This window comes from Portunus trituberculatus, chromosome 38, assembly GCF_017591435.1.
Source record: "Portunus trituberculatus isolate SZX2019 chromosome 38, ASM1759143v1, whole genome shotgun sequence".
NCBI classification, from domain to species: Eukaryota; Metazoa; Arthropoda; class Malacostraca; order Decapoda; family Portunidae; genus Portunus; species Portunus trituberculatus.
Genome location: NC_059292.1, coordinates 317,372 through 330,416, shown reverse-complemented (window position 1 = coordinate 330,416; position 13,045 = coordinate 317,372). Strand labels below are relative to the sequence as shown.

At 48.0% G+C, this 13,045-nt stretch overlaps 1 protein-coding gene across 1 annotated transcript in view; it reads left to right on the top strand.

The window, feature by feature from the left end:
• The window catches only part of LOC123514590 (chromatin target of PRMT1 protein-like), a 46,577-nt gene that overhangs the window by 21,198 nt on the left and 12,334 nt on the right, over window positions 1–13,045 (top strand). Inside the window, exon 3 of the mRNA XM_045272554.1 lies at window positions 2,369–2,612. Coding sequence (XP_045128489.1) covers window positions 2,369–2,612 — 244 coding nt within the window. The remainder of the gene's footprint in view (window positions 1–2,368; window positions 2,613–13,045) is intronic.

Here is a 13,045-nt window from a genome sequence, read left to right as displayed (position 1 = left end):
TGGTACTGTTCCATTTTCTATTGAGCATTTTATGATGATGTATATAGGACTTGCTAGTTTTTCCTTACATTCTTTCAGTATTCTGCCTGAGACTTCATCTGGTCCCATTGCCTTCTCTTCATCCAGTTCCTTCATTAACTTTTTTATTTCAAGCTTGGTTACTTTAATCTCTTTCATATACATTGTCTCTATTATTCTGTGGCCTTTCAAATTTGGATTCCTTAGTAAAGACCTCCTGAAATTTATTATTTAATAGTTCTGCCATATTTTTTGGGTCTTCCACCATCCCGTTCTCTCCTTTTAACCTTTCTATTTTTTTTTTTGCCTAATTTTTCCATTTATGAATATATAGAACAATTTTGGTTGCTCCTTACATTTTTCGACAATGTCCTTTTCGAAGTTCTTTTCCTCTTCCTTCCTCACCTTAACATATTAATTTCTTGCTGCCTTGAAGTTTTCCTTATTTGCTGGATTTCTATTTCTCCTCCACCTTTTCCATGCTCCATCTCTTTTCTCCTTTGCCCTAGCACACCTTGCATTAAACCAATCTTTCTTTCCTTCTTCTTTCCAGGTCTATATTTCGGGACATATTCCCTGACTCCTGTTTTGTATATTTCCAAAAATAAGTTATATTTCTTTTGCATTGTTTCTTGAGTTTTCCATCTCCTTCCAGTCTACGTTTTTAAAATAGTTCTTGAGGTTCTCAATATCAGGCTTTCTGTAATTTAATCGGTCTCCTTTGTATGAATAGTCTTTATCTTCCTTTTCCTCTTCTATATCTATTTCTAATATTGCATGGTCACTCTTTCCCAAGGGGCACTTATATCTTATATCATCATTCATTTGTATACCCCTTGTAAAAACTAGGTCCAATCTCGCCGGCTTGTCGTTTCCTCTGAATCTTGTGCATTCCTTTACTCTCTGGTCCATCATATTGTCTATCATTAGGTTCAGGAATCTTTCTCCCCAGGCTTCTTCCCCCATACCACTTTCATAATTTTCCCAGTCCACTTCTTTACAGTTGAAATCTCCTACTAATATCACTTTTCTCCTTTCTTTAACGATTGTCGTTAGACTCCTTATTGTGTCATTTATCATGTCTTTATATTCTTGATTGTTCCATGAATTTGTTTTTGGTGGCACATATGTTACAATGATTGTTAACTCTTTTTATTAATATGCATCCTAACATACAGTACTTCTGCTTTTCCTTCCCCACATTCCATTTCGTTTATCACTATCTCCTTCCTTAACATTATCATGATTCCTCCTCCTCCTTTACCCCCTCTGTCTCTTCTCCATACATTATACCTATTATCCAAGTCTATTTTGATTGCATTATTTAGTTTTGTTTCAGCCAGGCATACAATATCCAGATTTTCTTTCTTTAGGTAATCTCTTAATTCTAGTTTACTTGATAAAACCCCATCTATGTTCGTATACATCATTTTTAGTCTCTTGCCTTTATCATTCTTAGTTAAACTTGTTCCACTTTTTTCTCTTCCTTCTCTTTTATATATCATTTCCTTATCCTGTCTCCTAGAATTCTCCCCCCAAAATGGCTTTTTTTCCTCTTCTGACCTTTCATTATTTTTTTTCCCTTACTGCTGCTGCCAGTTTGTTGCATCTATTCCTTTCTTCCTCATTTCTATTTTTCTTTATATAGATATTCTTGCAGCCTTCTGTTTCTCTAAGTTTTGTTGTTCTATATAATATTTCTTCTGTTGCTGCTTGTGATTTTAGTAGTATTTTAATTGGTCTCGTTTTTCCTTCTTGATATGGTCCCATTCTGTTTATTTCTTCTACTTCCTCTTCCAAGTTCTGCCTATCTTCGCCGTTTAGATTCTTCAGTAGGTGTGTGTGTGTGTATTTTCTTTGTTCTTTGGAGTACTGTTTTGTATTTTTGTGTTCTTTTATTGATTATTTAGTTTTTGATGACTCATTTCCGTGCCATTAAGATTAAGGGATTTTCACTGTACTGTCTATAATGACCAGGCTAAGTTATGGTTGTTACTAGATTATTTCTTTAAATGCAGAGGCTGTACTAATTTTCTCAGTTGTGTAGCTTCACAGTCTTCTCAGTATCAGCTGTTATTATAGCACCATTAGCATACAAGTGCTTTTTTTGTTTGTTTTATTTATTCATATATGGTTATTAATTTTCTTGCCCAACTTGAGTGCCACTCTGGTCTCCAAAGCAAACACACTTGGTACTTACCTCATATATTTTTTTTCATTACCATAGTTATTATTGAAGATTTTGATATTGAATTTCTTATTCAAATTCTAAATTCAATATAAAATAGAATTAGAGGCAAGATATTGTCAGTTTTGCAACAAATTTAATTGAGGCATGTTACTTTTACAGCCAAATGTGGAACAACGTCTGAATGGCCAACGGCCTATCTCTGTAAAGCAACGTCTGGCCGTGCAAGGACGCCTTAGTGTTCCCAATGAGGGCAGCTCTCTTGGCATGAGAGGACGAGGATCTCTTCGTGGTTTGCGAGGAGCTACTGGATTCAGAGGACCCACCTTTCGGGGACCCACCTTCAGAGGAGTCACTTTCAGAGGAGCCACCTTCAGGGGTACTCGTGGTGCTTTTGCCATTAGAGGTAAGTAATGTGTTCACTATTGTGACATACTTTGCAGTCTCAACAATGGGTTTATGAATTTTATGTATTATATTCTGTGTATTATCTCAATTTTTGTGACACATTTTTATGGAGTACTTCACTGTGTTGTCCAAGATTTGTATGAGTGTAGTCTCTCTACATGTCTCCTTGAAACTAATAACTTCCACAACATGCACTCTAATCTATTGTGCCTCATTTTATGGCATATTGATGTTAACCCCTTCCTGGCAGAGGTTCTATATGTAGATGTTTAGAAAATGGGACTTTAGTTAATGTGTATATATATAGATGTTTTCTTTTTATTGACTACACTAGGTTGTAACTTGATTTATAAATAGACAATTCCTTACCACTAGCAAAAATAAAGACCATTGTTATTTGGCATCTCAGATCACCAGACACTTGCAGATTGCCTCTTGAAGATACTAACAATTATGTTTTTGGTAGTACATACTTGGGCTATGCTGCCAAAGTATGTTCTGTATGCTAGGTTACACAGAATCCCCTTGATTTTTAGCAAATCAGAACAATTCTTTATTTCTCTATGAACACTAATCACTCTCTTTAGAAACTACTGAAAACAGTTACAAATGTTGAACAAATACTGCTTCATCCATGGATGTAAACAAAATTTATGTCACTTGTATAGTTGTTGAGTCAAGTAAAGAAATATAGTGGAGACTCAATACTCAAGCATTTTAATAGTCAAACTTTTCAATATTCGAACACAAAAGTTTGATTTAATACTCAAAAAAATACCTGATAGTTGAACGTCCACACACATGGTTGTAAGCAAAGGCTCCCTGATATCTCTCTCCCACATCTGCTAGTTGTGCTTCTGCAATTGTCAGAATAACATTTGTGTGTTCTCTGTAGTTTTTCATTTATAAACTTACTTAAACACCAAAGGCTTAATAGTTGTGAAAATATTTGATGATCAAATGGCTGCACACATGGTTGTAAACAAAGCTCTGTCCTCTTCCAAGCCGCAGCCACCATTGTCCCATTCTGATACCGGTCTTACTGACAATACTGGTAAAATGGTATATCATATACCAGTGTGCATCCCTAGTCCTGCCGCAGGCTTAAAAAAAAAAAAAAAAAAAACATTCTTCTGCGTTTTGTAGTTTTTCATATACAAACTTGTAATAGTACCAAAGAGGCTTACTAGAGGTGAAAATAAGGAATCTAATGAGAGTGCAAGTGTTAGTGAGCAATAACCCTCCACTAGTGGGTTCACAGGAATCACACAAGGAGAAAAGTTTTACAAAGACGTTTTCATGGATGGTGACTTGTCCTCCGACAACCTTCCTCCTCCTCCCCACCCTTCTCTCCTCTTCTACATTATCCGTCACCAGCCTTCACTTACAGTATGTACATATCAAATTATAAGAAAAAAATTTAATGGAATTTTTATAAACTTGAGATTTTTGCTAAGATTAGAATGAATTACTTGATTTATAGGTATCAATAGTGAAACTTTTTGATACTTGAACAGCCATTTCGAACAAATTTAGTTTGAGTATTGAGTCTCCACTGTGTAAGTATTTCTCACAGTAATTTGTTTCCTTCAAACATGTAAGACCAATGGACAGCATTGCTGCTAACCAAACATTGGTATCCCACTGAGATTCTTTCTCTGAACAGACTATAGAGTACTTGAGGGTGTGTGCATTATGTCCCATGTTAAGTCCCATGGCACATGAACATAGAGTGGAAAGTTAAGATTTTTCCGCCAGTACCTTTCCACTGTTTTGTGCGTGCCAAAGAGAACTAGGCAGTGTTTTTTCCACTATAACCCAGGTACGCTGAGTTCTACGCTGAGTTCCGCTAACTATTTAGATAGCACACATGAATGTCAGCGTTAAGTCACTGCCACCTATTTTCATACAAAACTAACATAACTTGTCAATGAATCCATCGTTATTATGCCTGGCTGTCAAATGGATGAGGATAAACATGTCTAGTCTCAACAAATAAAGAATTGTGTGGGTAGCACATAAACCCTCCATAAGATGTCCTTGAAGGGTAGCGTGCCAACCAGGGTAGGTCATTACTAAGCTATAGTAAAACGAAGTTGTACTGACCTACAGGGTGAGGCCAACAATCTGTGGCACATTGCCATATCTCTCATTACTTAAAGGAAAACTAAATAACTGTTTTCTGTTCAATATAATGCAGGATTTTGCAAAAAAGAATAAAAAAAATTGATAATAATAAATAAAGCAGCAGGGGACATGAGACATGAAGATCTCTGGAGGTGATTATGTCATTAGTGAATTAAATACAGTAAAGGTATTGGTTATAAAAGTGAAAATGAGACTGGTAATTTACGTCTCTCTCTCTCTCTCTCTCTCTCTCTCTCTCTCTCTCTCTCTCTCTCTCTCTCTCTCTCTCTCTCTCTCTCTCTCTCTCTCTCTCTCTCTCTCTCTCTCTCTCTCTCTCTCTCTCTCTCTCTCTCTCTCTCTCTCTCTCTCTCTCTCTCTCTCTCTCTCTCTCTCTCTCTCTCTCTCTCTCTCTCTCTCTCTCTCTCTCTCTCTCTCTCTCTCTCTCTCTCTCTCTCTCTCTCTCTCTCTCTCTCTCTCTCTCTCTCTCTCTCTCTCTCTCTCTCTCTCTCTCTCTCTCTCTCTTTTTTTTATTTAAACAGTTACCATTACAATATTTACATAATAAACTTAAAGTTGCTAGTGGACACTAGGCAACTATTCTAAAAGTTTATGTGAGTGGCAGGTACCTGAGGTGATAACGCGCCAACTAGCATGATACACTATATATACTTTATATACATTATGTACAGGAGGAGCTGGACAGGAACGGTGTGGGGAGTGTGCCTCTCCAGGTGTTGGCAGCCACTTTCGCCTGGTGATTTGACATGTCTGCCACACCAGGCGTGGCCTCCGTGAAGCCGTTCCAGAGACGCGCTGCCCTGGCCTTGTACGTCCTCAGATGCTGTGACGTGTGTGAACGTGGCACCGTCACATGTCTTCCGGCCGCTGCCTGTCGCGTCGCGCGTTGGGCGTGGTGAGGCAGCAAGTACAGGCGGGTGAGGTGGGGAGTGTGGAGCACCTGTGTCTTGTGACAGACTGTCAGAGCTGCCACATCGCGACGGTGCTCCAGGGATGTCACACCGTCGGCGAACTCCTCATCGTCCCCCAGTCGGAGAGCGCGCCTCTGCACCGCATCGAGTCACCTGGTGTGGGTGACAGCATTGGACATCCACGTCAAGGCTCCGTATTCCATACAAGGGCAGATCTGTGCCTTGTACAGCGTCAGGATGCCTTGGGGATCCAGGTTGCTTGCCACCCTGCGGAGGGCTGACACACGCTGAGAGGTCTGGCGGGCCACAGACGCGAGGTGCTGGTCGTAGCGCTGCTCCCGGTCAATGGCCACACCCAGGATCTTGATGTCGTCTTGGAGGGGCAGCTGGACACCCCCAAACCTTATTTGTTCCTCCACGGCCTGGGTGGCGGCGGGGGACCGGGAGATGACCATAGCGTGTGTTTTCTCAGGCGTGAAGTTGACCTGCCATAGCGCCCCCCACTCCTCTGCAGTTTTCAGCTGCCTGTTGACTGCAGCAACAGCGTGCCTACTGTCCTGGCGGCAGTAGGAGACGGCCACCATGCAGTCATCAGCATAGGCTTTGACTGTGGGGAGCTGGCGAAGTAAATTGTCTATATATATGTTCCACAGGACTGGCCCTAATACAGAGCCCTGTGGAACTGAGGCTTCTATGGGGGCAGGCGCTGAGGACCGTCCATTGATGACTACCCGTAGTGATCGACCATGGAGGTAGTCATCAAGAAGAGACAGCAGGCTCCCGGCTACGCCTTTGGCACGCAGCTTTGCCAGCAGGGCGGAGTGCCATACCCGATCATAGGCGCCCGCGATATCAAGCGCCACCACGAGTGTGTCCCGGCCTTCGTCGTGGGAGTCCTGCCACTCTTGTGAGAGGAGGAGAAGCAGATCTGAGGTGGATCGGCCCGGCCTGAACCCAAATTGGTGAGGCGAGAGGAGACCGTTGTCTGCAAGGTGTTTCTCTAGGGCGGCAGCCAACATCTTCTCAAACACCTTGCCAACAACCGACAGCAGGGAGATGGGTCGGTAGTGGCTCGGGTCCGTCCTGGAGTCTTTCTTGTGGGCGGGAACCACACAGGCTTCTTTCCAGGCAGATGGCCACTTCTCCTCCTCGAGGCAGGCAGCGAAGATGTTGGCGAGAGGTGCAGATAACTCCTCGGCACAGTTCTTTAGTACCCGAGGACTGATGTTGTCAGGGCCTGTGGCTTTCCCTGCATCGATTTCCTCGAGTACTCTCTTCACCTGTGTCGCGGTGACGGAGACCGACGTGATGGTGTGGTCAGTCTCGGGCAGCTCAGGTGGAGGCGGTGAGGGTCGTCTACTTGCATTTTTTGTGCAAATAGTTCGGCCAGGAGAGCAGCCTTGTCATCGCTGCTAGTAGCCGTGGACCCGTCTGGCCTGGTGAGGGGGGGCACACTGTCCTGTCTCAGCACGCCCTGCCGCTCCTTGACGAGCGCCCACCACGCCTTGCTCCCCACTCCAGGACCAGTGAGTTTGCTCCTCATCACTTCCTCCCAGTGCTGCCGCGCCCACTTGGATGTGGCTGTCATCCTCCTGCACGCAGCTCGGTGGAGGGCGAGGTTGTGGTGTGAGGGCGTCGCTTGTACCTTCGCCATGCCGCATATTTGGCCTCGGCAGCAACCCGGCAGCGGTAGCCGAACCATTTAGGGTCTGTGGCTTTGGCGAGGTACGTGCGATGGGGAACAAACTGGGTCTGGAGGTCAAGTAGCTTCGAGGTGAGGACGGAGACCTTCTTCTCCACGTCCTCGACGAGCAGCGCCTCCCAATCCGTGGTACTGAGAGCCTGCCGCAGGATGGCCAGTCAGCCTCCTCCCAAAGCCATATGTTGCGCGGCACAGCCTCTTCTCTCGCAGCGGTGAGTTGTACGTGGGTCAGCACTGCGTGGTGATCAGAGCTGCCCACTTTGTCCAGCTGTTGACAGATGATGTTGGCTTCAGGGAGATCAGACAACACAGGATCGAGCAGCCCTCCTCCTTCATGAGTTGGAAACGTCACGTGGTTGACGAGTCCTTGCACCGCTACAAGATTGTCGAAGGCCTGCTTCTCTAGGTGGAAGTTGAGGTCTCCCAGGATAAGGACGGACTTGCATTGGTGGCGCCGAAGCAAGTCGTCCAGCTCATCCGCCAGGAAGTCCAGCGCGAAGCGTCCTTGTGTTGGGGGGCAATACAGGACGCAGAGAAGCAGACCACTGTTATCTCGCAGGACTATGCGGAAGAACAGCGCTTCCATGAGGTGAGGGAAGTTGACTGACAGCTCCTGGGTCTGGAGGCCATTCCTGAAGCAGGCGGCCACGCCCCCACCCGTTCTGCCATCGCGGTCGTTCCTCACCCAGTCCGTGTAGCCAGGAATTCTGCCGAATGTTGGCTCCACCGCGCTGCATAGCCACGTCTCTGTCACTGCCACGATGTCTGCTTTATATCGCAAGACAAAATTATGTGAGAGGTCTGCGATGTTGGTGCGCAGGCCTCTGACGTTGGCAGACACCACAGTGAGCTGGGGGGCATGACTGTGGTGCTGACGCGCGGGTGGAGCCCTGGGTGGTTGAGGAGGACTACTGCGAGAGGTAACTGCTGCCCCACGAGGGTGAGGTCCAGTCCCGGTGGTGTCGTGGCTGCTCATCCCGGTAGTACTGTTGAGGGCTGGAATCAAGAAAGGGAGCGTGGGGGGGCTGGGCGCTGTGGTGGCGGGGCTGCCCTTCCAGCCTGCTCTCCGGCTGCGGCAGTGGTGTGGGAGGGATTACCGGTGGTCGGAAGGGGGGGGATGCAGGGGGTGAGACTGGTGAGGAATCAGTGCAGGAAGCAGCTGTGTTGGTGGGCGGAGAATCTCGCGGGCGGTGAGTGTTAGCGAGGGGTCTCGGCAGTCCAGACTCCCACCACTGCCTTGCGGTGGGTGAGGAGGTGCATTTCCTCGCTCAAGCGTTGTCGATGGACGAGGCGATAGCTGTGGTGCCCATTGTGCGGGTAGACCTCTTCCCGTCTGCGTCTTTTGCGTCGCTTAGGGCCTCAGTTAGCTGAAGGACTTCTAGAAGCTGAGGTTTCCGGTCTATTATCCAGTCCTCTGTAGAGTGAGTGACTGGACGACACTTCAGCTTCTATATTGGCCTCTATGTGCAGCTGTTGGGTCTCGGAGCATGTGTATGTCTCCCGATCACCAAGGCACATGGCGTGACACACATTAGGGCAGTCTATCTCGCCCTCACAGAAGACGAAGGCGGCATTTTTGGTGGCTGCCCTGCCACAGACAGCGCACCAGCGTCGGGAACAATAACCAGGGTGACTTATCCTCGAGATTTTTTGGTGTGTTGCCATGATTGCAATCACGAGGTGGGGAGGGGAGGGGTGGCGGCTGAGACAGGGGTGGTGTTCCCAGGGGATTTGTGGTATCCGAGCGTAGGACAAGCAAGTGAGGCGATCAGGACAGGCAGATGAGGTGATCACTTAGTGAATAACGAGAGCACTATGAGAACACTATGCACATCACACACTGACTGCTCACTGCTCCCGTCGGTCCTGCTGGGTGATGACACAATCCCGCCGTGGATAGAGATGCAATAAAATGGATGTGTGCTCTCTCTCTCTCTCTCTCTCTCTCTCTCTCTCTCTCTCTCTCTCTCTCTCTCTCTCTCTCTCTCTCTCTCTCTCTCTCTCTCTCTCTCTCTCTCTCTCTCTCTCTCTCTCTCTCTCTCTCTCTCTCTCTCTCTCTCTCTCTCTCTCTCTCTCTCTCTCTCTCTCTCTCTCTCTTTTTTTTTTTTTTATTTAAACAAAACTTTATACAAAGGAACATGTACCCAAAGGCGCACTGTCGTGTGCTACCTATTCTAAGGGTACTACAATCTATTTCTCTACAATATTTACAAGACTTAAAAATAGATAATATACAAGATGGTCAGCATGTAAATGGAGCACTATTCGTTTCACTTCACTAGCACTATTCACGCACTGCACTACACTGAGTGTCACGTCACAAAGAGTGTCAGAGGAGTTGGCAGTGTCTGTCTCCACTTATGTGCCATCAGTTTGACACTGTGAGTGTTCATCTCCTGGACGTGAGGCACCGCGGCCGTGAACAAGTTCCACATCCTGGAGACGCGTCCTGCGAAGGTGCGTTGATGCTGACACCCGTGGGATCGCGGCACCTCTACGGCGTCACCACCATTGAGCACCGTTCTCGTGCTCCGTGCGGTGACTCTTAGAGGATGACGCAGCCCTGCCAGATGTGGCACTCTTTGCACCTGTGCCTTATGGAACACTACGATCGCCGCCACGTCTCTGCGGTGTTCCAGTGAATCAAGGGACGCTCAGGCTCTGGGTGAGGTGGTAGTGCAGCATCTACTAGCCGTATGGCGCGGCGTTGGATGCTGTCCAGTCTCCTTCTGTGTGTGGCGGCACAGGACATCCAGGAGAGAGCTGCGTATTCAAGGTGGGGCCGCACCTGTGCCTTGTACAGCAGCAGTCTCCCTTCCTGTCGAGGAAACTGGCGATCCTTCTGAGAGCGGAGATCCTGTGAGAGGCTTTCTTGGCAATGGTTTTGACATGCCTGTCAAACCTCAGCCCTCGATCCACCTCCACTCCAAGTATCTTGACGTCATCTTGGAGTGGGAGAGCAGCAGCGCCAAAGACAACTTTCCTGCCATTGCTGCCATGGCGGCTGGGGACCGAGAGACAACCATTGCTTGTGTCTTCTCCGGCGCGAATGTCACTTGCCAGCGAGCACCCCACTCCTTTATCACTCGTAGCTGCTGATTGATGGCCTCAGCAGCCCGCCCACTGTCCTGGCGTGGATAGGTATAGGAGAGGGTGCAGTCATCAGCATAGGCCATGACTCCTGGCAGTAGCTGGAGAAGATCATCCACGTAGATATTCCACAGGAGTGGGCCAAGAATTGAACCCTGTGGCACTGATGCCTCCACAGGCAGGGACTCAGATGTTTGCCCGTTGACAACCACCTTGAGGCTTCTGTCCTGCAGGTAATTTCCCAAGAGTCGTAGCAAGCCACCCTGGATGCCTTTAGCACGAAGCTTTTCTAGTAATCCGTTGTGCCATACTTTATCAAAAGCTCCTGCTATGTCCAAAGCAACCACTATAGTGTCCTTGCCGTCGTCGAGGGCGTCCTGCCAATGCCTGGTGAGAAGCATCATTAGGTCGGAGGTTGACCTTCCAGGTCTGAACCCAAACTGTTGGTCTGAGAGGAGGGCATTGTCCTTGAGATGGCTACACACCACCTCTGCCACGACCCTCTCAAACACTTTACCCACCACTGACAACAGGGATATGGGTCTGTAGTTTTTTGGGTCCGTCCTGGAGCTTTTTGTGTACAGGAACTACTCGAGCCTCCTTCCACACTGAAGGCCAGACGTTTTCCCGTACACAAGTTGTGAAGACTTGGGTGAGAGGGGCAGCCAGTTCCTGGGAGCATCGCTTCAGCAGGTGCGGGCTGATGTCATCAGGGCCGGTGGCTTTCTGTGTGTCCAGCCCCGCAATAATCGCTTCACCTGCTGATGCGTCACCTCCACCATGGTGACAGTCTTCTCACATTGCTGGACCAGCTGAGGCGGTGGCTGCTGTGGATTCCGACCTTCATTTTTCCAGCAAACAAGGAAGCCAGCAACTGTGCCCTCTCCTTACTGCTGGTGGCGACAGTACCGTCCTGCTTGCTGAGGGAGGGATGGATTCTTGGTGGCCAGTTCCTTGTTTGTCCTTAACAAGAGACCACCAAGTTTTGTTTCCTACGCCAGTGCCACACAGTTTCCGGCGCAGGCTTTCCTCCCACTTTTTTAAGGCCCACTTGCTGGTTACCACCATCCTCCTGCATGCAGCCCTGTGCAGGTCCTTGTTGCGCCGAGTCGGGTTCCTCTTGTAGCGGAGCCAGGCAGCATACTTTGCCTCGGCAGCAACACGGCAACGGTAGCCAAACCATGGCTGATCCGTCGATCTGGTGGTGTATTCCCTGTGTGGGACGTGGCGTCTCTGGAGGGCGAGAAGGTGAGAGGTGAGTGCAAGTGCTTCACTCTCTGCTCCTCCTGTAGCAGAGTGGCCCATGGGGTGTGGGTCAGGTCGCGGCGCAGGAAGCCCAGTCTGCTTTGTTCCACAGCCAGATGGTGCGGGTGGTGGCCTCGTCCTGAGCCACGCCCACTTCCAGCTGTGTCAGTACAGCGTGATGGTCAGAGCTGCCCACGAGCCCCAGCTGATGACACTGAAGCTTGTCTCTCTCTCTCTCTCTCTCTCTCTCTCTCTCTCTCTCTCTCTCTCTCTCTCTCTCTCTCTCTCTCTCTCTCTCTCTCTCTCTCTCTCTCTCTCTCTCTCTCTCTCTCTCTCTCTCTCTCTCTCTCTCTCTTTTTTTTTTTATTTAAACAAAACTTAATACAAAGGAACATGTACCCAAAGGCGCACTGTCGTGTGCTACCTATTCTAAGGGTACTACAATCTATTTCTCTACAATATTTACAAGACTTAAAAATAGATAATATACAAGATGGTCAGCATGTAAATGGAGCACTATTCGTTTCACTTCACTAGCACTATTCACGCACTGCACTACACTGAGTGTCACGTCACAAAGAGTGTCAGAGGAGTTGGCAGTGTCTGTCTCCACTTATGTGCCATCAGTTTGACACTGTGTGTGTTCATCTCCTGGACGTGAGGCACCGCGGCCGTGAACAAGTTCCACATCCTGGAGACGCGTCCTGCGAAGGTGCGTTGATGCTGACACCCGTGGGATCGCGGCACCTCTACGGCGTCACCACCATTGAGCACCGTTCTCGTGCTCCGTGCGGTGACTCTTAGAGGATGACGCAGCCCTGCCAGATGTGGCACTCTTTGCACCTGTGCCTTATGGAACACTACGATCGCCGCCACGTCTCTGCGGTGTTCCAGTGAATCAAGGGACGCTCAGGCTCTGGGTGAGGTGGTAGTGCAGCATCTACTAGCCGTATGGCGCGGCGTTGGATGCTGTCCAGTCTCCTTCTGTGTGTGGCGGCACAGGACATCCAGGAGAGAGCTGCGTATTCAAGGTGGGGCCGCACCTGTGCCTTGTACAGCAGCAGTCTCCCTTCCTGTCGAGGAAACTGGCGATCCTTCTGAGAGCGGAGATCCTGTGAGAGGCTTTCTTGGCAATGGTTTTGACATGCCTGTCAAACCTCAGCCCTCGATCCACCTCCACTCCAAGTATCTTGACGTCATCTTGAGTGGGAGAGCAGCAGCGCCAAAGACAACTTTCCTGCCATTGCTGCCATGGCGGCTGGGGACCGAGAGACAACCATTGCTTGTGTCTTCTCCGGCGCGAATGTCACTTGCCAGCGAGCACCCCACTCCTTTATC